The sequence below is a fragment of the Dioscorea cayenensis genome, chromosome 5 (assembly GCF_009730915.1).
Source record: "Dioscorea cayenensis subsp. rotundata cultivar TDr96_F1 chromosome 5, TDr96_F1_v2_PseudoChromosome.rev07_lg8_w22 25.fasta, whole genome shotgun sequence".
Classification (NCBI taxonomy): domain Eukaryota; kingdom Viridiplantae; phylum Streptophyta; class Magnoliopsida; order Dioscoreales; family Dioscoreaceae; genus Dioscorea; species Dioscorea cayenensis.
The window spans coordinates 27,955,256-27,980,236 of NC_052475.1; the positions used below are offsets into that span (position 1 = coordinate 27,955,256).

The window sequence follows — 24,981 nt, forward strand, 5'->3', positions numbered from 1 at the left end:
ATAAGAATAGAGGGAGAGGGGAGAATAATGATGAAAGTATTTGATTTAAATGAATAATATTTAGGAATAGGAAAAAGTAAGAGAGAGAAGATCAAAATTACATTTATACCCTTTTGTATAAATAAAATCATTTGTATAAAATTATGAATTATGTTTAATAATAAATATTTAACATTATTTATTATTAAATATTTACAATATAATTATTTATTTTAATTTAATATAGTCAAATAATTAAAATTAATATAATTAGTTAACATATTTAATTATTATATTTAACTATAATAATTAATAATAATAGGTAAAAAATAATGATATTTAAATTAATTTATTATGTTAATCAATATATATATGTTATAATAATTTAAATTAAAAATTTAAATTATTATAATTAATTATTTAAAGTAATAATTTTTTATTAACATATAATAAATAAATAAATAAATAAATCACTTATAAAAAATAATTTAAATATCATTATTTTTAATACTTATTTATTTAAATTGTTATAATTAAATCTATTAATTAATTATATTAATTTTAATTATTAATTAAATATAAATAGAGGGGTAATATAGACATTCCCATGCTAAGGAGCGCCAAACCCCCCATTTTTTCAAGTAGTGCCACTCATCCACATACATGAATCCCATTACCATAAAAAGACACTATTCATGCCTTTCCTAGTTACCAAACATGGGTTAAGGACTCATGGGTGTAAGTGATTCTGTCATGTTCCAAACCTAACCGGGCACGTGGCAACCGCCACGACGACAAGAAGTGGGTCCCACAACGGCCCCACCTTCAGGTCGCCGTAAGGCTCAATATAAACCTGTTATCACAATTACATAGCTAGATGACAAAATAATACTAAGATCACAATAGGGTTCCCTGATACTAGGGACCCTAAACACAAGTAGCATCAACAACAGTACAAACCAAGGTTTCAGATACAACCAGAAAATACAAATACATGAACAACATATAAAGGTCAAGTCTAGTGGATCCATAAATTTTACATGCATACTATAACAAACCTAAACAAGAAGAACAAATAAATCACTCTACTGCTGCACAGCACAACTCTGTCCAACGTCGCAGTCTAAAAAGATAGAAGAATGGGGAATAGTGAGAAATAGATGTTACCCAGTGAATGGTGTCAGCATAGATGTAACAGAGTGATAAAGTATTTCAAATAGTAATTCCACACGAATAATAACATATAAAATCAATTCCAAGTATTCAACAAATTAACAAGTAACACAAGTTTCATCAACAGTAAAAGCCAATAGCATTTAAAAAAAACAATGAACATAGCTCCAAAATACAGGCTGACCTAAAACAATTCCCACGCTAATCGTGTCCGCGACTAACTATGGGACCACCAAGGAGTTTTAAAACTTTTTTTTTTAAAATTTAAAAGGTTGCCTTTCCTTGGTGTTGGCCACTGAGATCCCGTGTGGTGACCCCGGGTTTCTCAAATAAAAGAACCCCTTGTCAATGGCTCCGCGCACCTCTTGACCAGGTTAAACAAGGGTTAACCACGCCGCCTCCCATCAGGCCGGACCGTGGAACCCCACACTACAGTGTTGGACTAAAGTCCGCCGTCACCATCAAAACTGAATGTCACAATATAATTCTTTCCAATTTCCAATTCAAAGAATCCATCATACAATGTTTAAAACAGGAAATGTATCAAACCATATTCCATTTGCATATAAATACGGGAATGCAAGTAAACATGTTTCTTTTAAAATAAATAGGTATAAGCATTCTAGGTTTAACCATTTCAAGTAAATTCATACTCAAAATATATATGAAGGAAACCAATTTATCATCAAATTTATGTGATAAAAACACATGAAGAAATACTTTAATACTTTAATGCATGAAAATACAATTATACATGTCTAATACGAAACCTTAGGGTTTTTAGGGCAAGACAACGTCATTTTGGATCCAAACAACATTGGAATGGAGTAACCCTAGTTCCAATGAGTTCAGGATAAGGAGAGCTTCAATGTGGACCAAAGAAATACCAGAAAAGACTCAAAATTGTCGGTGCTACAGTAACTTCGATGTTGCTGCAGTAAAATCGAACTTTATACTATGGTTTTCTCCCAATTTACAACACTAAATCAAAAAATTTCTTCAACAACATTCTCATACATGAATCATAAATCATTAGCTTCAATTTGAGCCTATAAATCACCAAATCCATGGAAAATTCAAAGTTTTTTTACATTTTTAAAAATAAGGAAATACGGGAGAAATACAAAATAAAAACATTGGATCTAAGGCTTACCAGATTCAGGAGTGAAGGAGGAAGAATTTTGGTATTTGAGTTCGCCGGAAAAAAGTTTTTTCTAAGGTTAGGGTCGGCCAAACAAGAAAGAAAGAGAAATAAATGAAGAAGGAGAAGAAGCCAGGTTGGTTTCTCTCAGATTCCCACTCCCAAGGAGACAATCCATGATCCATACGGGTCCTTAAAACTTCCTCATGTTCCAATAGAGACAACAAAACAGACCATGTAAAATTAAAAGATGAAAAAGCCTTTTTATCAAAAGAGTAAGCTATGAAAAACACACACACTTGAAAAACGCCGTTGCCGGGGATCGAACCCGGGTCATCCGCGTGACAGGCGGAAATACTTACCACTATACTACAACGACTTCGTTGTGTGTTTCCATATAATTTAAAATTTCTAATAACAAGTATTTTCCTATTCCAATTATTTACATATTAATTAAACTAATATTATGAAAAAAAAAAATCAAAATAAATATATTTATATAATTGAAAGAGCAGTGTGAATATGTTTAAATTCTATAAAATTATATAAAATAATTAATAATTGGGCATAATTTTAAGTAGTAATTAATTGTAGAGTTTCACCTGTTGGTTATGTTACCACCCACAAATCCCACTAATTATAACCATCGTATAATCGGATTCCCCCCGCACACAGAGCCTTGCTAAGCTAAGATGAGTGGAGACACGAAGCGGGGCCTGAAGAAGAAGAAGGATGGCGATGCGGAGGTGGACGAGCTCCTGCGCCAAACCGAGGATGATCTCCTCCTCAAGCTCAGCGTCAACGCCCACACCGTCTCCGACTCATCCTTGGACTCCGATTTAGCCCGCCGCTTCCAAGCCCTTAAATCGCCTGCGGCCTTGGCTCCGATCTCGTCCAAGCCAAGAGAAGGAAAAGGTAAGCCGGAGAATGAAGAGGATGCGGAGCGACAGAGGATCCTTGGAGACGATCTATCTGCGAGGTTCGCAGCGCTAAAGGGTTGCTCTTCAGAGGCAAATCAAAGTCCATCGCAGTCCAAGATGATGATGGAAATTGGGGGTTCTGATGCGGAGGATGATGAGGTTGAGAAGGTTATGCGATGGGCCATTGACGCGGCACGGCTTGATCCTTCGAAAGGCGGCGATGATGATGATGATGATGATGATGTGGAGGTTTCTGATGATGAGGAGATTGCGAAGAAGGTTTCTGATGATGAGGAGATCGCGAAGAAGGAGAGAAACAAAGGCAAGGGGAAGCCCAAGAAATGGTTTTTCTTTTGATTTCATGCTTGCCCTAATTATATGAGATCTCATCTGAGAATTGGAATTGCTCTGCTTGAGAGTTGGGATCCTTTTTTCTATATATTATAAAGAGTATATATATATATATACTTATATATTCAAATACTATGTAAATTGTATTTATACAACACAAAATCACTCGGTGTTGGTTCTTTACTGGCGTTTCATAATTAAATAAAAAAAATTTAACAAAAAAGTGTTTTTTTTTATATTAACTGTGAGAGAGTTTGATCCCCTCGACCATTCACTTAGCAAGGGAAAAACTCACCGCATTTCTCACTGGGCCAGTTACCACATTTTTAATGGGAAGAAAAATAAAGATTGTTATAATATATATATATATATATATAAGCAGATTTTAGAATTTTTTTATTTAAAAATACTTGAATATTTGGAAAAAAAACTTTTGTAAATAATAATTTATCATTATCAATATGACATTTTATTTACTAGTTTCATTAATTTATACATCCATAAATTAACATCATTATATTTAATGTGTGTTTTTTTTAAAATTTTAACTTTATATTGAATCCGCTCTAGCAACAAGATAATTTATTTTTTTATTTTATCCTTTTTCCAATGTAGTGGTTGAAAAACAGTCTTCATATTTATCTTTAAAAAAAAATTATACTTCCACCTTATTTAGATTTTATATCACAAAACATTTTCACCTTTATCTTCAAACAGTATGAATTGTATTCAATTTAACAATGGTTTCACATGATTATTATTTTGATTTATAAATAAATTTAAATAGTTTATTTGAAGATAATTAAATTGTCTGTGTAATTTAAAAGTTATGATAAAAAAAATCATAACATATATTACCATCGCCACGTGTAATAACAAACATAGAGCACTAGAGGAAGCCCTCGTTTTCTCGAGCTTTCTTCGAAATCCCGACGAAAGCTCTAGGCGGCGATGTCAGCTCGGGTGGCGTTCGCTGCGGCTGCGGCCATCTCTCGCTCTTCTTCTCGCGCTTCTTCTGCTAAGCTGATCCCACACCGCGGCCTCGCCGGTGGCGGAGGTTCATCTCTCCTCTCCTTCCCCCTCTTTCTTTTTCTCAATTTTTATTGGGTTTTATTCCTGTACAGATCGCCATTTCCTCGCAAATTATTTGGTTGCCACTAAAATTACTAAATTTGATGTTGTGTTGTATAAATTTGAAGATTATTGTGGTGAAGAATCTGAATTTGTTGTTCTTGATTCGAGGTTTGCTTATTATGTGCTGATGATCAACGCTGGATTTACTGCAAAATTTGATTTTTCCTGCTGTAGTGGATAGTGATTCTCCCCTTAAGTCATATGTTTGGTTTACGTCTTTGATCACTGTGAAACTATTGCATTGTTTGAGCATTTTGTAGCCTAGATCAGTAATAGAAGAGTTATTTTCTTGTTTGACACATTTGAACATTGTGTCTTAAGTTTTTTAGAATTTTTTTCACTGTACAATTTTTAATACTTAGACCATAGATGATTTTGAGCCAAGCATCTCTCTACTCCTGGCATGATTGCTTCCCTTCATCCCTTCTTAGATCACCAGACACATACAAGTGTTTTTATTGTTAAAAGTAGATGGTACAAAGTCAATACCAGTTGAACAATGGAAAAATACCATATGTGAGAATCAGCATTGCTGGCAATAAAAATGACACACACACAAAAAGGAAAAAAATCAAGTTAGTTTGAATATGCATATTATTTGCAACCCTTAGTTTAATTATATTCTGGGATATGATTGGCTGTAGTTAGAACTCGTGTGATTTAGTTTGAGAGAACAATTCTTCTGATGCTCTTATTTTATAGGCAACCATTCTGATTGTTACTGACCAAGCTCCTTGATTATTTTGGTTGGAACCCTTCTGATTAATCTCAAGTATTATTCATGTATTTCTTCGTTGTGTGCAGATCATCATGGACCTCCAAAGGTTAACTTTTGGGAAGACCCATTAAGCCCATCAAAGTGGAAGGAAGAACATGTGAGTTTAGCCTTCATTTTTGGAATTTTTGCAATGCAAATATCAATTCTTGAAGTCCTTATGGTACTCCTTGTTCTCAATAATTCAATTACTCTCATCATGTTTACCTGATCCAAAATCTTCTCACCAGATGCATCACTCAGTATTCTGTAGTGGTACTTGGAATTTGAAATATTTTTAATTTTAACAAATGCCCCTTGTTGTCCACACATAAAACGAAAAATATCTGAAATATTCTTTTAAAATGGAGGCAAGGTTAGATAATGTAAACAAGTTGATCTGTCAACAACACTACTGTATATTGTCTGAGTGGAGTTCTTGGGAAAGCTGGAAAAGACTTCCAGTTCGCACTTGGTGTAACCATTTAGCACCTCTTCTGCATTACAGAATTCACTCCAGATTAACTTTATTGTATCTATCCATAATTTTTTATTTTTAAATAGGTGGAGATTGACAGAAGACTCTCAAAATAACTTTTGAGATTCTTCAATAAAATTTTAGAGACTTGATCTGTTATCAGTGCGATGGATCATGGATGGTGCATTCTTCATTTACTTTTCATGATTGTGCTTATGAAGTCTACATATGAGGCTGGTTTCTTACTTATAATGATGTATGTTGTGGAATTCTTCATTACTAGATTACATTTATTGTTCGTTTAGGAATTTATTTTCATTTTACTATTCTGTCACTTATACTAAGGGGGCGTTTGGTTGGATGTAGTTGAAAATGCAATGGATTTGTATTTACAAATCCTTGTATTTGAAAATTCAGGAGAGTCAAATCCAGTGTTTGGTTGGATGTATTTGTAATGCTGAGTCACAAAATTTTGTATTTGGTTGGAGAGATTTTTTTAATTTAGATTATTAATATAATATAATATATTAATTATATATTATATTATTAATATTAATTGCACTATAATTATATTTTATAAAATATAAAATATAATTATAGTGTAATTAATTTTATGAGTAATTAATATAATTAATATATACTTAATTTATTATAATAAAATATAAAATATTAATTATTTATTTTAATAAATAATATAATATAATATAATATATCAATTATATACTATATTACAAATATTAATTACACTATAATTATATTTTATTTAATATTTTATAAAATATAATTATGGTATAATTAATATTATGAGTAATTAATATAATTAATATATTAATTCTTTATTAAAAAAATTAATATAATATAATATAATATATGAATTATATATTATATTACTAATATTAATTACACTATAATTACATTTTATAAGATATTAAATATAATATAATTATAGTGTAATTAATATTATAAGTAATTAATATAATTAATATATTAATTATTAGATGGGATTCACTGAATGGGATTTTGAAATTCGGTCATTTTGGCCGGATTTCATAATCCCATGACTTTTGGATTTGAAAATACAAAGGAGATTGAAATCCATTGAAACAAACAAAAGATTTCTCAAATCCAAGGATTTTCAAATCCAAGTATTTTCAAATCCGGCCAAACAAACAGCCCCTTAATGACTGATGATGCGAAGATCGTCATACCTGGCATTTGAAACTTAATATACCATTTATCTTCTGCAGTTTGTGCTTGTCAGCTTAAGTGGTTGGGGTTTATTGATTTATGGAGGTTTCAAGCTTTTTGGTGGGAAAAAAGAAAAGAAAGAAGAGGTATTTTTTTCTTACCTGTATTTCATATGGGCTGATATATGCCTAGACTAACAACTGAACCAAGAGGAGAAAACTTACTGTTGGTTTCCTCTTTTTCAGGTGGTGCCAGATGCAAAGCAGTAGAATGTTTTTCTTTGTATGCTTTTTAAAAATTTCAGTGGTCTAGAGCGGATGGTGTGAGCAAATAGATAGAACATCTTGTTTGTAACATCAATGAATGCTTTGTGGACAGAATGCCCTTCTTTTGTTTCTGCGGTTGGATCACTTTTCTATAATTTGTTACTAATAAATCTCATTTTTATGTTTTTTAAATGTTTTTTTTTTCCTTCTCAATGAAGGCTTTCCATTATTTTAAAGGTTGAAATTGATTCTTGTGGGTAACAAATAAAAGTATATGGTTTTGAGCTGTGAGTCTTAATGTGTATTTAAATCTAATTCAGTTTCTAGGGTTTGTATTTACTTATGGAACATGTATAATTAACCTTGATTTATTATTATCATAGAAGTTTTAAACCCTGGATTTGATTTGCAGACTTGGATAACTATTGTACTCCGCCTAATCAATGCAATGCACTTCAAATTTAAATAACATTAATTTAAACATTCTTGTCTATCAAATTAAGTGAATTCCCATCTTAGAGGTCCAAAACCACCTGTTTTTTTTAAATTTTATTTCAGTAACCCAGTTGTATAAAAAGCTCTAGTTGAAATATTAAAATCATTTTATTATCATTAATATAGAGATGGCTTTTAGTGCTTAAAATTATTATTCACAATTAATGCAGTCAGACTAACTACGCTTTGACAGTAAACACATTATTCACTATATTAATTTGAAAATTAATTGCTATTTATGGTCTTTCTATATATATTAAGTCCCAATGCTATTGCTAGGCACTCACAACCACATTCTCTCTAACCAAGCTTATTTCCATGATGACCAAGGTGTTTTTCTATGGCCTTTCTTTGCTGTGTCTTTTTCTTGCAATTGATTCTGATAATAGATGTCAGGCCAAGATATTGCATGAGGGGAATGAGGTATGAATTTTAATACTTGAATTTCATCATCTGTGTTAAAATTTGGAAGAATGTTATTATATATATATATGTATCCTATTGAGAAATTTAAGATAAAAAGCATTCTTCTTTTCTGTTATGGAGATTTCTTTTTCTGTCTCTCTGATTGGTTTAAGAAAGAGTAAAAAATTATTATATACATTTGAGAAAAGTGAAAAAGAATAAAGGTGTTTTCACCTCTTATTTGATTATTCTCTAAATTTTTATCATGGGTTAAAAGATAATTTTCAAAATCCCATTTTTTTTACACTATGAATTCCCCCTATAGATTCTAAGTGATGACCGACATATTAATTTATAAAAAAGGTCAAAACAGAATGTATATGATCTTAAATATATAAATGAAAATTATAACAAAACAACCTATAGTTATTTTGTAAAAATTTATTTGGTATAATTAATTAAAGTGTTGAAATTATTGCAGGGTATAGTATTTAATGGTTCCAACCTATCATATCCATCTGCTGAAGCAACAAGTCACATCAGACATGTAAGTTCACTTAATATAAAGATTTATACATTTTTTATATACCATTTCATGAAAAAAAAAAGTTAATGATCAAAACCAAAATTATTAAATTAGCACTAGAAATGTAAATCATTAAAAACTTCTCTAATTTCTTTAAAGCATTTTAAATTGTGTTTTGAATTTTTCCATCAACTGACTTTGCAAATTTATTTAAAAAACACAATGATTTTGACAATTTAAAAGTTTAAATTCATACTTGACTGACTTAAATCAAACTTTGCTGAGAAAGTATTTAATTTGATGTTCTTCATGCTTTATTGTTTTATATAAACACTGATAAACTGTATATTTTAATTGCTCATACACAGTCAGCAGTGTATTATTTAGGTAAAGATCAATATGTTTATCATGGTGCAAAGGTAACTATGATAGTTTATGGCGCACCTAACATACAGCGAGATCAATTAAGTACATCTGCAATTTGGCTTACAAATTGGGTTCCAGGGGGAGAGCTTAATGAATTAGTACTGGGATGGCATGTAAGTTTCAATTACTTTCCTCTTATTTTATCTTCATTAAATTATAGTTTTTAGTGGGTGCTTTTTTTTTTTGTTCTTCTTCTTTATTTTCAATAAAGAAAATACTTATTATTAAAACCAAAAAGAAGATAGCTTAACGTGTGTATCTCATTATTGTCGCATAGGTATTGTTCATTTTTCATATTATTTAAATTTTTAATGATTTTGATTTTATTTCTTTATTATTTTTGAAATTTTACTTTTGAATCATATGATTTTTTTTTTTTAAAAAATAAAGTAGATAAGCTACAATTTATCAAAAACTAAATGAAAACATACCACATATCATGTTTGCCCAATATATTAAACTAAGTCTATTTGAGTTATTTTTAATGTACTTTTTTCAAGTTGAAGTTATTTTTTTTCCAATTTGTTTTGAATTAACTTATAAATTGATCTATTTATAAAATTAAATAAAATAAAGTAATTTTTTTTTTGTTAGGTGCATCCGAATCTCTACGGTGACACCAAGACTCACTTTTTTGCTTTATGGACGGTAAGAGTAAAAGCTTTTTACTCTAATATTATCAATATTTAGTTAGTTTTTGAGCTAAAAAACCTCATGCGGTAATGACCTTTTATTTTTCTTTTATTTTTTATTTTTTTTTGGAAAGTTTAGACAGATGGATATAAAAAGACAATTTGCTACAATTATGGGTGTCCTACATTTGTATCATTAAATCCTAGTGAATTTGGCCTTGGAAGTGTCATTGAGAAGGTTTCAACATACAATGGAGAACAAGTAGACATAACCATCAAGATTCGCAGAGTAAGATATACACATATATATATATATATATATTATTTTTTTGAATTAGTATGTTATTTATTTTAAAAATATATGTATTAATTGGAAGGGTATTTAATTATGATGGCAGGATAAAGCTTCAGGAAATTGGTGGTTATCATATGGACCAAATGGATCACATAGAGATCTTATACCAATAGGATACTGGAAAGGCTCTATATTCACTGGATTAGCAGATAATGCAAGTATAATTTTATGGGGTGGAAGAACAAGTTATGCAGAGAATATGGTAGGTCCTCCAATGGGCAGTGGTCATTTTTCTACAGAAGGATATGGTAAAGCTGCAGGATTTACTGATATCACTGCAATTGATGAGGATGGTAAGTATTATGATCCTGACAAAATGATTGGGTTTATGGATAAACCCAATTGTTACGATATTAGTAAATTGAGAAAAAGTAAATTTTTCTATGGTGGACCTGCTGGTTGTTCTAATTAATGAATATATATATTTATATAATTTTATTAAGAAATAAAATGAAATTTTTTTTTAGCGTTTTGTGTTTTAGTGTAGTGTTTGTTTTTTTAAGAAGTTTTAGTTCAGAGTAATGCTATATGCAACGAAGAGGTTACACGAATTTTCCTCACAACTCATGTGGCTGCCATCTGACTACCTCATTTCTCTCTCCTATTCATTATAATAAGTCAAATTAGATAAAAGAAACTTATGCCCTAATTCATCTTCTCACTCTCACAACCTGCCGCCCACTAAACCCCATGTCTTACGCCTCTCGCCAGTCACTCGCACCAATGAACCCTCCGCCCGTCACCACTGCCGCTGTCATGCTCGCAACTATCCCACTCCACCAAACCCCGCGCATGTACCTGTCGCCTGTCGCTTATCTCCCAGCGCTCGTAGCGATCATTGTGGACTAAAAGATGAGGTTTCATTGAGGCATTCCATCGAACGTTTACTACGAAAACATTTTATTGGAAGCCAGAGGTGATGGACATGGCATGGATTGTTTGGAGATGCCGGTGGTAAGCTTTGCCAGCAAAACATGACCGCATTAGATTGAGGAGTCTTTGCTAAGCAAAACTAATGCTAAATATGACGTTCGTAGAATCAGCTTCATGAACAGCTCCACAAAATTTACTAATTCTAAAATAAATAATTCCTTGTAATATCTTCCAAACAAAGTTGTAAAACATAGACATATACTTCTATGAATTTTACATAAATATACATAAAAAAGGTAAGCTTCCTGAAGAAATAATATGATGTGTGTTTTAAACTCACAGAGGCCATTTACAATTTGAACCTCAATCTTAGAATCAAAGTGAAAGATAACAAAACTTATAAGTTATTTCTTTATCTGTAGATATTTCACAAACTACAACACTAATATGTCGATGGGGCGACAGGCTACGGGCGCTGAACGCCGGGGTTCGATGGTGTGGGATGGTCGCGAGAATGATGATGGCGAGACGAGCGGAGGGATCGGTGGTGTGGCGAGTAATATAATGAGAGCATGGAGTTCATTGAGCGCCGGGCGGCGGATTGTGAGAGAGAAGATGAATTAGGGCATAAATTTCTTTATCTAATATGACTTTTTTTTTTATAAAAAACAATTTGGCTGAATAGGAAAGACAAATGAGACATTGAGGTAAGAGCCACATGAGTCGTGTAGAAAATTCATATAACCTCTTCATTGTATATAGTATTACTCATTGGGTTCTTGTTTTTAACTTTTTTTTTTTAATAAATTATATTAAATTACTATATATTTAACATGCGAATAGATGTGCATGCATTGGATATTTGCAGTAGATTATTTATAAATGGGTGCCGTCCAAACCATCCACTCAGAAGATCAATATCCCTAAATTTCGTTAAATTAGAGAAATAAAGTGTGAAATATTGTTTCCCTTTCATCATGCCAAAAATTTCGTTAAATTAGAGAAATAAAGTGTGAAATATTGTTTCCCTTCCATCATGCCAATACACAATTCTAATATAATCAAAATATATCAAACGAACTGAGATACCAATAAGAGTGGTAGAAATGGTAAAAAATTAAGTTGTTTAAATAAATAATTTAGAATTTAAATATTTTTCTATATAAAATATATTAATTTAAAAAATTATAGGACTTTTAGTATTTTATTTTAAAAAATAAATAGGTCAAAACAATAGTAATAGTAACAACAACAATAATTAAAAAATAAAAAACATTAAAATCGTAATCAATAAGTTAAAAAATTGATTCAATAGACATAAGTCATAGCTTTAGTACTACTCTCAAGTACTACATGAAAAAATAAAAAATAAAATACATACAACATTAAAATAAATAAACAATAATTATTAAAAGGTTTATATTTACTAAATCAATACCTACTCCCATAGAAATATTAAACCCTGGTCATGCATCCATCCAAACAATATTTTTCATTAGTTTCACATCCATAATTAGAAGAAAAACCAACACATGACATGTACAACAATTACTAATTTCTAAATAAAAAATTCATTTATTAAAAAAATATATAATTTTATGTTGACCTTAAAAAAATATAGAAAAATATACATTAAAAAAATATAAATATCAAAATAGTTCTACTATTTTATATTTTTCGTCTTTTTAATCTTTTTAATATAAAATCTGTTTTTTTTTAATTCTCGTATTTTCACATTTTCATCATTTATTTGTAAAATTTATTTTTTTGTTCTTATATTTACATATTTTTATTTTTATTTTTTGATTATTTCAGTTTATCAGTAAGATCAATAAGGTATATCTATTAATTGGAAAGATTGAAAAAATAAAAATGTGTAAATATGAGAACTTAAAAAAAAATAGATTTTATATTATAAAAATTAAAAAAACAAAAAATATAAAATAGAGGATTATTTTGACTTTAAAAAAAAAAAAAATCAACAAAGCCAACGCCGGGCCTTTCTCAAGTATCGGAAACTTCGAGAAACTCGGATCTTTATTATATTCGATAACTTCAACTCTCTCTTTAGAATCGATCGAAAGATCAGAGCTTGAGCTGTTGATCAGAGCCGGAGGCGATGGCTGTTGTTCTGGAGATCCAAAAGGAATATGGGTATGTGGTTCTCGTAGTGGTTCTCTACGCCATTCTCAATTTCTGGATGGGATTCCAGGTTGGCAAGGCCCGCAGGAAGTAAGTGATCTCTTTTTTACTTTTAATTCTTGCTGTTATTTCTCCAATTTTCAAGAAGCATATGATCATCGTCTTCATCTTAGGTACAAAGTTTTCTATCCCACCCTATATGCGCTGGAATCCGAGAACAAGGATGCCAAGCTCTTCAACTGTATCCAGGTTCTGACCGCCTTCTCTCTTTGTCCATCTTTATCTCCCTTTTGATTTTGTATGCAAAGTATCTGATGAAAATGGGTCCGGAGCAGAGGGGACACCAGAACTCGCTGGAAATGATGCCAGTCTTCTTCTTGATGACGGTGTTGGGAGGGATCCAGCATCCTCTCATAGCCGCTGGGCTTGGGTTGCTCTATGTCATCGCACGCTTCTTCTATTTCAAGGGTTACTCCACTGGAGTTCCGGATAACCGATTGAAGATCGGGTATGTTTGATTTTGCCCTAATTTTTCCTTCCAAAATTCCAATCTTTGATCTTTTTCCCCCCTTTTTTTCAATTGGGATTGTGATTTTTCAGTGGATTAAACTTTCTGGCGTTACTTGGGCTTATAATTTGCGCGGCTTCGTTTGGGATTAATCTTGTCCTGCGCGAACCTCTGGCGACGATTCCGTGAACTGAATGCATACATGAGAGAAAAGCAGTTTTTTTTTCTTTTAAAAAAAAACTTTGTTTTTAGTTTCTGTGTTTTGTTTATGTGTGAAAGAATAAACAATAGTTGCTTATGCTTGTTTCTATGCTTAAAATTTTCATGCTATTTGTGCTACCTTTTAATAATTGTTACTTGAGGCTTTTAATCTTAATTAAGTGGCTAATTTTCGTATGATGTGGAGAAAAGATTGTATAGTTGGTTACAATATTAACTAAATTAATAAGGGTGATTTATTTGGAAAATAAAAAAAAAAGATCTGAAATTAGCAATGCATGCTTTTACAAGTTCTTGGCTTCAAAAAGGGGGAAAAAGCACCAATATCATGCCATAGCCACTAGCCAGTCAAGCTCAGTTGGTATAAAAAAAAAGGGTCACTAATTAATGAGGTACATGGACTTAGACGAAGTCTTCAGTCATAATTAATGAGGAACACTGACTTGTCACTAATGAGCAAGAAAAAAGAAAAAGTAAACAATCTTATTTAATTATATATTAACTCAATATCATGATTTTTATCAGTCTACTCTATTATAATTCATGAGCGTCCTCATTATCCTCATCTTCTGACGTAGAAGAAGCTCCATTTTTTTCATAAACCTGTTTGATTATTGGATTGAAAACATGTTCCAATTCCTTCAACTTCTCTTCATACTCTTCCTTCTCAGCTGTCTGGTTTTCATCTAACCATTCCAAAGCTTCTTTCAGTTCACTCTCCATCTTGTCCTTATCTTCAGAGTCTAACTTGTCAGCAAGCTTGTCCCCATCATTGATACTACTCTTCATATTATAAATATAAGTTTCAAGCTTGTTCCTAGAATCAATCCTCTCTTTAACCTTCTTATCCTCCTCTGCAAACTCCTCTGCTTCTTTGACCATCCTGTCAATCTCTTCCTGACTGAGACGCCCTTTGTCATTAGTTATGGTGATGGATTTGCCCTTTTTAGCAGCTTTGTCTTGTGCTGTTACATGTAGTATTCCATTAGCATCAACCTCAAATGTGACCTCAATCTGTGGGGTTCCCCTGTTTGAAAACAAAACAAGAACATTGTTTACTTTTTAACTTATTAAGTTTTTTTTTCTGTTTCTATATCTCAATTGATTTACTGATAATTACCTTGGAGCTGGTGGAATGCCTGAAAGATCAAACCTCCCCAATTCACGGCAGTCTTTTGTCAGAGACCTTTCACCCTCATACACCTGTTTATAGATTTATCAAAACATAAGCTAATTAATGAAATTAATGAGAGGAAAAAAAAAACAATACAGTAAAACGAAAAAAACATACTTTGATTGTGACAGTAGTCTGCCCATCTTGGTAGGTGGTGAATATCTGAGACTTCTTCACAGGAATAACTGTGTTCCTGGGGATCAATTTGGTCATGACACCGCCAACAGTTTCAATTCCCAGACTTAGCGGTGCAACATCTAGCAAGAGAATTCCTGTAATATACATACACACTTGAGACAATGACCAGCATGTTTATTATTGAATTGAATATATAAGATAGTAAAAGAAGAAAAACAGACCTTCGGTTTCTTTACCGCCCTGACCACTGAGAATACCACCCTGAACAGCTGCACCATAGGCTACAGCTTCATCAGGATTGACACCTTTGTTAGGCTCCTTCCCATCGAACATGTCCTTAAGGAGTTGCTGCACCTTTGGGATTCTTGTGCTCCCTCCAACAAGAACAATCTCATGAATATCACTCTTCTTCAACTTAGCATCCTCCAATGCCTTCTTCACTGGTTCCATAGTCCTCTTAAAGAGATCCATATTAAGTTCTTCAAACCTGGCCCTTGTGATAGGCTCTGAGAAATCAACTCCATCAAAGAGTGACTCAATCTCCACCCGAACTTGGTGCTGGCTGCTCAGAGCTCTCTTAGCCCTCTCACACTCTCTCCTTAGTTTCCCAAGTGCTTTGTTGTCCTTGCTAATGTCCTTGTTGTACTTCTTCTTGATCAATTTGATGAAATAGTCCATGACTCTCTGGTCAAAATCCTCACCTCCAAGGTGAGTGTCACCACTAGTGGCCAGCACTTCAAACACTCCATCATCAATGGAAAGAATGCTAACATCAAAGGTACCACCACCAAGGTCATAAACCAAGATGTTGCTTTCTTTACCCTTCTTGTCCAGACCATACGCAATGGCTGCCGCTGTGGGTTCGTTTATGATCCGAGCCACGTTCAACCCTGCGATTGTTCCAGCGTCCTTGGTCGCTTGTCTTTGTGCATCATTGAAGTATGCTGCATGATCATTGTCAGGAAAATTTAAAACCAATATATATTTATATACATAGATGTGTACTATATAGATTTAGGCTATTAACCAACCAGGAACGGTGATGACAGCATGCTTAACAGGATGGCCAAGATAAGACTCAGCCGTTTCCTTCATCTTGGTTAGTATCATGGCACTAATCTCTTCCGGACTAAACACCTTCATCTCTCCCTTAACTTCAACCTCCACGTATGGCTTCCCATCCTTATTCACCAACTTATAAGGCAAAAACTTCATGTCCTTCTGCACCTCCTTGTCCTCAAACCTATAATAATATAATCAACAACACTAACAACCATCACATTAATTAACCATATATATAAGACCAAGTGATCAAAGTGCTACAAAACATTACCGTCGACCAATGAGACGCTTGATATCAAATATGGTGCGATGAGGGTTGAGTGGTGCCTGGTTCTTGGCTGCCTCACCGATGAGACGTTCATCATTATCGGTGAAGGCCACCCATGAAGGAGTGATCCGGTTGCCCTGGTCGTTGGCGATGATCTCCACCTTCCCGTTCTTGTACACGCCCACGCACGAGTAAGTCGTGCCCAAATCTATCCCCACTATCACGTTCTCTGATGCTGATGTCGTCGCTGCCAATCCTAACATAAACTCTGTGTATGTGTGCGCATGCATTATAGTATACACAAAACATAGGAAATTATAAGAATATATATATATTGGTAAAAAAATAATAATTAATATCTATAAATTAAGATAAAACACAACACCAAAGTTTGAAAATTAATAATACCTGAGAAGAAGAGGGAAAGGAACAAGACGGCCAATGTGGATGATGATCGCTTTGCCATGTTTGAGTTGTTTGTGCTTTATTTAAAGATTGTTGCTCACTTTGAGTTGAGGTGATGATGGTTGGGAGATGTGCATGAATATATATATAGGCACCGGGTACCGACTACCGAGTGGGTGTAGGATTTGCTAGGGTGTTCTGGCCAGTTTTCTGTTGCCACGTCACTTGATTGTATTATTTATATGCACGTTAATGAACCAATAGAAGTTGGCCACGTAGGTTCAACAAAGAACCTGAAGGTTCACGAATTGTTTCGCGCTCGGTGATGTATTATGGCGGTGTTGACACGTAGGTGAGGGCAATCATGGCCGTCCATATGATTTCAGGAGAAGTGGTCGGATATCTGACGGCTGTTGTTGAATGATGGTTTTATGCTGAGATTATCACCGGTCGGATGAAATTGGATGAGTGCTTATTTGGCTTTGTTGCTGAGATTATCGTCACGACTCACGAGTTTTTAATTTGAATTTGCTTTATGTTATGTGATAACTACTAATTCCTAAGTGGACAGAGATCTCGTTATTGTTCAAATTTAAATAGTATAAATATAGTCTTCTTACTGTAGTGATTGTCTAGAGAATATGAATTAAGGCGCATATATATATTATCACAAAATAAATAAATAAATAAATAAACAGATCACCCTTATTTTTGTGATATTATAATATTTTAAAAAGATTGAATAAACTTCATAATTCATTGAAGAAAAGGGGAGTGCATCAATTGAGACTACAATTTTTTTTTTTAATTGAGACTACAATTGATAAAAGCGGAACATTCCACTAATAATGAAGACCTTGAAAACATTATAATAAAAAAAGAAAAAAATAATAAAACAAAAAAAATAACATGAAAATTGATAAAGTAAAATTCTCATAATTTTAAGGGTATTGAATCATCGTGGAGAATTGCATTTCTTGTTAAGTCGCTCTCTATTCTTAATCATCTAGGTCTAAATTCAATTTTAGGAACTCTAAACTGTATTTTGCCATCACAGTTAAATTTTTTAGTCTGATTTTCTTCAAATCAAGTATTGTTAAAATTTATGACAAACAAATGAATAATTTTAACAATGATCATTTTTTGAGAAATTAAACATATTGGGCTGTGGACTAATAACAACAATATGATTTAATATAATCATTATATTGTTATAAATTAAATAATAAAACTACATGTTTAAATACTATCTATTAATAATTATATTTGTTGAAAAAATTTTAAATTATAGCATGTGATCACTAGCATTAGCATGAAGAAGACATGACCTTATATGCATAGTGAAAATGCCAAATTGACTAAATGGTAAAGAAGAAAGCACTTCAACGTTGACAAATGTTTCAACAGCTAAAATCATTGAAGAAAATTAACTGGTAGGCATAACTTATTTTAGTAAATAAGTCAATACCAATAGGATCTAAAGTTTTGATCAAGAGGACAAATGTTTAATTTAAAATTATTAGTCTTCAACCGGGAATGATAAAAAAAAAAAAAAGTTATAGAAACTTCAAGTTACAGTCACCCTGCTATTTGACCACCATTAATAACAACTTGCTACATTGAAATTTGCATACACAATCTACGAATAGCTTTCATATATATTAAAAAAAAAAAAAACTTATTAACTGTAAAGTCTTAATAGCTAAAAATCTATTTTGAAACTCATTTTTATACTGTTTTAATCTGCAATGTAGTATCTTTGAACTCTATTTTATGTGGTTAGTCCATGTTCCATAGCATCATGTATTAATGACCACGTGTTCTTAAAATAAAAAACCGTAAACAAATATAAGTATATAACCACTCTTTTGTTCAGCGTTTTTTACAAATATTATATATCACATGAAATGAGAGTATTAAGAGAAAGAAATATTATAAAACATTCACCTATTATAACTTAACTCCAACTAAGTACTAAATAAAAAGATTATTGATGTTGATAAAAATTATTCTTGTGATTTTTTTTTATATAAAAAATTTCTTTTATACTTTTGAGCTAGAGTAATGATTACACTTAAATTTCCATCTCCTTTGATGAACCTCTTTGGCATAAATTAATGATGTGGTATTGTCGGCATGGTAGGAATCAAAGTGCTTTATAATGTCTCAAGTTATCAAGATCATCCTCTTATTCACACAAATGTAACTTCAGTATTTACTTGTGTTCGAAGAAGAAGATAATCACTATTTTAGTTGCTAAATACATGAATAATTGCTTTTTAGCTGCTAATTACACTTCTTGTATGGTCTGTGCTGCTCATGCATTCAGTTTGCATTTGATATATAATTACTTGTTCAGTATTTATTTTTTTTATTTTTACGGAAAACTCAAAACATTTCATTTAATTACATTTATAAAACTATATATATTGACAAAATAGATAAGTCATGTAATCAGTGCGTGCATAAGGCCAAAAAGTGAATATCCAGCTATGCACTCTCACATGAGGATGCAGGGCTCAAGTGACAAATTCGAGTCCACGCCAAGAATCCATTACCACTATTTTATTATCGAAAAAATAAAAGTGAATATCCAGCTATGCACTCTCACATGAGGATGCAAGGCTTAAGTGACAAATTCGAGTCCACGCCAAGAATCCATTACCACTATTTTATTATCGAAAAAATTTAAACTCAAAACAATAATTTTTTGTGGAAATTGCCAAAATAACCCCCTAAGTTTCTAATATTTCCAAAAACACCCTATTAATTTGGGAATCCCTAAAAACCCCTTCCTTTTAAATACAATGAATTTGAAACCCCTCAAGCATTTAATGGAGTTAGTTTTAAATTTTTTGGACGAAATTATCCCTTGCATGGGAAGTTGTGGCAAGTGAGAAGTGGTTTGACCATAACGCCCTTTGCTGCAATAATTTTTTCTCTTTAATAGGAATCCGTTTTTTTTTCTTGGTTAATCCCCAGAGAACACCATTATTGGTGCTGTTTTTTTTTTTCTCTCTTCATCTCTTCATCTCTTCGGTTTTTTTCCTTTTTTTCAAAGTTGTCGTTACTGGACATCTTACGTAGGGATTGGACCACTGCCTCGAATGAGAACTACCATTCAACTCTTCGGCATTTCATTAGTTTTCGCTCCAAGGTATTGAGCGAGGTGGATGCCGTTGAAGATGTTGTCGAGTTTCCTTTTGTTTTTGATATTCGTGGGTTTCTTTTTTTAGTTTGATTTCTAAAGTATTCTATTAGAAAGAGAAATTTTTCGATTTCATGGTGTGATTATTGGATGATCTTGTAGTTTGTAGGAAGATTTTTCGGCAAGAGTTTTGTTTGTTTTTCATTTTCGTTTGTGTACATAATCAAAAGCGATAATATTGTGTTGAAGGAGATTTTTCGATTCTTTAGCAATTTCATTGTGATGTCCGACTCGATCCACATTTGTCTAGGACGGCCAGGTTTAATTTTGAATGTAAATATTGTTATTTCTGTTTAACTATCTATTGTTTTATTTAAGTTTCAAAATTCATGTTTAAATATCAATGTTTCTGTTTAACTACGATAGTTTCTATTTAAATTTCATCATTTCTTTTTAAATTTGCATTTATTTACGAAAACGATTTTCATAAATAACAAGCAAATTGTATAATAATATGCGATAGTTTGTGACAAACATATGTAACGAATATGAGTTATCATTTATGCTTAGTTGGCGATAATTTCTTTGCAAGATCTACGATTGTGTCCTCACTCGTGGTAGTGAAGTGGGTTTTTTAAATGGTTAGTGCCTACAAAACGTTGTCTGACATACAATAACAAAACTTCAAAATGATCTAACGAGTAAGGAAGGCCTACTAAACCGTCACGGTGGCCCTGAGGATGGACGGATACGCTCGTAGAATCCGAATACCTACTAAAATCATTTCTGTTTAAACTGAAACTAGATATATTTAAACAGAGACATAACATTTTAAACAGAGACTTGATAAATTTAAACGGAAACATTTATGCTTAAAGAAAAAAATTGTATAATTTTTAAGCGGAAACAAGGACATGACAATAATAGTTGAGAAAAAAACATAAGTTTTATCGCGAAGCGGGATAATTAATCAATAATTAACTTGTACAACTATATTTATGTTTAAATATCATTGTTTCATTTTAAATTTGCGTTTGTTTATGAAAACGATTTTCATAAATAACGAGCAAAATGTACAATAATATGCGATAGGTTGTGGCAAACATATGTAACGAATATGAGTTATCATTTATGCTTAGTTGGCGATAATTTCTTTGCAAGATTTACGATTGTGTCCGCACTTGTGGTAGTGAAGTGAGTTTTTTAAATGATTAGCGCCTACAAAACGTTGTCCGACATGCAATGACAAAACTTCAAAATGATCTAACGAGTAAGGAAGGCCTACTAAATCGTCAAGGTGGCCTTGAGGTGGGACGGATATGCTCGTAGAATATGAATACCTACTAAAATCATTTCTGTTTAAACTGAAACTGGATATATTTAAACAGAGACATAACATTTTTAAAGCAGAGACTTGATAAATTTAAAGCGGAAACATTTATGCTTAAACAAAAATCGTATAATTTTAAACGAAACAAGGACATGACAATAATAGTTGAGAAAAAAACATAAGTTTTAAGCGGGGAACCGGGATAATTAATCAATAATTAACTTGTACAACTATGTTTATGTTTAAATATCATTGTTTCATTTTGAATTTGCGTTTATTTACGAAAACGATTTTCATAAATAACGAGCAAAATGTACAATAATATGCGATAGTTTGTGGCAAACATATGTAACGAATATGAGTTATCATTTATGCTTAGTTGGCGATAATTTCTTTGCAAGATCTACGATTGTGTCCGCACTCGTGGTAGTGAAGTGGGTTTTTTAAATGGTTAGTGCCTACAAAACGTTGTCCGACATGCAATGACAAAACTTTAAAATGATCTAACGAGTAAGGAAGGCCTACTAAATCGTCACGGTAGCCCTGAGGGTGGACAGATACGCTCGTAGAATCCGAATACCTACTAAAATCATTTCTGTTTAAACTAAAACTAGATATATTTAAACAGAGACATAACATTTTAAACAGAGACTTGATAAATTTAAACGGAAACATTTATGCTTAAAGAAAAAATTGTATAATTTTAAACGGAAACAAGGACATGACAATAATAGTTGAGAAAAAACATAAGTTTTAAGCGGAAATTGCGATAATTAATCAATAATTAACTTGTACAACTATGTTTATGTTTAAATATCATTGTTTCATTTTAAATTTGCGTTTGTTTATGAAATCGATTTTCATAAATAACGAGCAAAATGTACAATAATATGCGATAGTTTGTGGCAAACATATGTAACGAATATAAGTTATCATTTATGCTTAGTTGGCGATAATTTCTTTGCAAGATCTACGATTGTGTCCGCACTCGTGGTAGTGAAGTGGGTTTTTTAAATGATTAGCGCCTACAAAAGCGTTGTCCGACACTGCAATGACAAAAACTTCAAAAATGATCTAACGAGTAAGGAAGGCCTACTAAATCGTCGAGGGTGGCCTTGAGGGTGGGACTGGATCACGCTCGTAGAATTCGAATACCTACTAAAATCATTTCGTTTAAACTTAAACCGGGATATATTTAAACGAAACTTGATAATTTTAAACGGAAACATTTATGTTTAAACAAAAACCGTATAATTTTAAACGAAGCAGGGGATATGATAAGGATAAAAAGTCTTCCAAAGTTTGTTTCAGAAAAAAAAAGAAATGTAAAAAAAAGTTGGGCATACGATGTGATTAGAGCGTTTTTTTCCCACCATTTTTAAGAACGATGATGGAATTTCACAACATGGACCCAATCCATGTGACCTACAAGGGGTAAAAAGGAAGTAAAATGATAAAGGAAGGGTTGTCCGCGGTATTCATAACTTGCAGGGGTTATTTGGGAAATTTTAAACAGTGTAGGAGGTAAATAGTAATTTTTCCTAATTTTTTTTAATTTATGTTTTGAGTACATAGGACGGGCCGCTGAGCTGTCATAAAATCTAAATATCAATTTAAGAAGTATTGTTGAAACTACAAACTCTCGCAAAGATAAGTTATCTTGCAATAGATCAAATCAATGTAAAAACCACAAAAAAAGAAATGATATGCATAAGCCAAGAGGACATTCATTAACTTCAGATACATCCAATATATGCAAAAGAGCCTTAAATTAATAAACGGATGGCAAGCGATCCAACCATCATCACCACCCATCTCTCTCTGTCTTTCTCTTTCTCATTCTCATTCTCATTCATCAAAAACTAAATCATGGTTACTGTATCTCTCTCAAAACTCAGCTCCTCCCACTGCTTCTGCTTCAGCTTCAGCTTCTGGCACATCACCTACCTCTCCTCCATCTTCTGGATCGCTGCTTACTTGCATCACTCCCTTTTCCATTTCTCAACTAGTACTACTCTTCTACTACCATCAGCTGATGATCCCTGCTCCGGCCGCTACATCTACATCCACAACCTTCCCTCCCTCTTCAACTCTGACATTCTCTCCGACTACCTCAATGTCAACCTCTCCTACACCAACATGTGCCGCTTCATCTCCAACTCTGGCCTTGGTCCTCCTCTAACCAACCATTCCATAATCAGTAGTAGTGCTCTCTACTCCACCGACCCTTACTCCCTTGACCTCATCTTCCATAACCGTATCAAACATTACCACTGTCTCACCACTAACTCCTCCCTCTCCTCCGCAATCTTCATTCCCTTCTATGCCGGCCTTGACTTTGGCCGCTATCAATGGGACTATAACATTTCAGTCCGTGATTCACTTCCCATTCAACTAGCTCACTGGTTGTCTTCCACACCTGAATGGCATGTTCTCGGTGGCAGAGACCATTTTATGGTGGCCGGTAGAACCACATGGGACTTCCGAAGATTCAAAGATGAAGACAATCTCTGGGGTAACAAGCTCTTGCTTTTGCCTGAAATGCACAACATCTCAACCTTAGTGTTTGAGTCTGATCCATGGGATTCCAATGACATTGCAATACCATATCCCACTTACTTCCATCCTTCCAATCACACTGAGCTGGTGTCATGGCAAGACAGAGTCAGAGGTTTGGAAAGGCAGTGGCTTTTTGCTTTCGCCGGTGCACCTCGGTTGAGCTCAGACTCAATCCGTGAGCAAGTTATCAACCAGTGCCGGGCTTCAGCCAAGTGTAACTTGCTTGAATGTGGGTCTGGACTCAGTGAGTGTCACTCTCCGGTCAGTATCATGGCCTTGTTTGAATCAGCTTCATTCTGTTTACAGCCACCGGGTGACACACCAACGAGGAAGTCAGTGTTTGACGCCATGGTGTCTGGTTGTGTGCCAGTCTTTTTTGATCGAAGAACGGCGTATGATCAGTATACTTGGTATTTACCAAGAGAGCATGAAAAGTATTCAGTGTTTATAGAGGAAGAGGAGGTGAGAAGAGGAGAGGTGAGTATAGAGAAGGTATTGAGTGAGTACAGTGAAAAGCAAGTGAGAGCAATGAGAGAAGAAGTGGTGAGATTGATACCGAGGTTGATCTATGGTGATCCACGGTCACGACCGGAAGGTTTCAAGGATGCTGTTGATGTGGCTGTTGATGGTGTTCTCAGGAGGGTTGGCAGGTTGACATGAAGAAGATGATTGGTTGTGATGAAGGGGACGTATGTGGTCATACCATGAACAGGATGATGATAACGGTGAATATGATGTTTTGATATGAGGACAAAAATAGTTTCTTTTTTTGTTATATATATATATATATACTTTTGGAATAAAGGGAATTTTTATTTATTATGTTTTGTTTTCATTGTAATTTTGTTATGTATGGGAGTTTTGGAATGGCTCTTTTGTATTGTTTGTTTATGGCCACAGATACATGTCATATTAATAATAAAAATGATTTT

The 24,981-nt window shown here is 32.9% G+C and overlaps 5 protein-coding genes and 1 non-coding gene across 6 annotated transcripts; 4 read left to right on the top strand and 2 right to left on the bottom strand.

The window, feature by feature from the left end:
* Nucleotides 1-2,600: 2,600 nt before the first annotated feature.
* TRNAD-GUC lies at nucleotides 2,601-2,672 on the bottom strand. The gene has a single exon. It is a non-coding gene; the product is annotated as a tRNA-Asp (tRNA).
* A 248-nt stretch (nucleotides 2,673-2,920) lies between these two features.
* On the top strand, nucleotides 2,921-3,743 carry LOC120261713 (RNA polymerase-associated protein LEO1). Its single transcript, XM_039269696.1, has one exon. It carries the CDS (start codon nucleotides 2,986-2,988, stop codon nucleotides 3,568-3,570), a length of 585 nt encoding a protein of 194 aa, XP_039125630.1. The 5' UTR covers nucleotides 2,921-2,985; the 3' UTR covers nucleotides 3,571-3,743.
* Nucleotides 3,744-4,446: 703 nt separating this feature from the next.
* Nucleotides 4,447-7,576, top strand: LOC120260682. Its single transcript, XM_039268221.1, has 4 exons — nucleotides 4,447-4,621; nucleotides 5,503-5,573; nucleotides 7,178-7,264; nucleotides 7,364-7,576. Exons 1-4 carry the CDS (start codon nucleotides 4,516-4,518, stop codon nucleotides 7,385-7,387), a joined length of 288 nt encoding a protein of 95 aa, XP_039124155.1. The 5' UTR covers nucleotides 4,447-4,515; the 3' UTR covers nucleotides 7,388-7,576.
* A 5,523-nt stretch (nucleotides 7,577-13,099) lies between these two features.
* LOC120261694 (microsomal glutathione S-transferase 3) lies at nucleotides 13,100-14,116 on the top strand. The gene is made up of 4 exons (XM_039269677.1): nucleotides 13,100-13,328; nucleotides 13,412-13,487; nucleotides 13,574-13,746; nucleotides 13,839-14,116. Exons 1-4 carry the CDS (start codon nucleotides 13,216-13,218, stop codon nucleotides 13,933-13,935), a joined length of 459 nt encoding a protein of 152 aa, XP_039125611.1. The 5' UTR covers nucleotides 13,100-13,215; the 3' UTR covers nucleotides 13,936-14,116.
* A 383-nt stretch (nucleotides 14,117-14,499) lies between these two features.
* LOC120261800 (luminal-binding protein 5-like) lies at nucleotides 14,500-17,074 on the bottom strand. The gene is made up of 7 exons (XM_039269792.1): nucleotides 17,016-17,074; nucleotides 16,611-16,875; nucleotides 16,309-16,520; nucleotides 15,499-16,221; nucleotides 15,257-15,411; nucleotides 15,086-15,168; nucleotides 14,500-14,992 (listed from the first exon to the last, which is right to left on the bottom strand). The coding sequence occupies exons 1-7, from the start codon at nucleotides 17,071-17,073 to the stop codon at nucleotides 14,500-14,502; spliced, it is 1,989 nt and encodes a 662-aa protein (XP_039125726.1). The 5' UTR covers nucleotide 17,074.
* A 6,285-nt stretch (nucleotides 17,075-23,359) lies between these two features.
* LOC120260204 (xyloglucan galactosyltransferase KATAMARI1 homolog) lies at nucleotides 23,360-24,709 on the top strand. The gene has a single exon (XM_039267644.1). It carries the CDS (start codon nucleotides 23,360-23,362, stop codon nucleotides 24,707-24,709), a length of 1,350 nt encoding a protein of 449 aa, XP_039123578.1.
* Nucleotides 24,710-24,981: the final 272 nt, after the last annotated feature.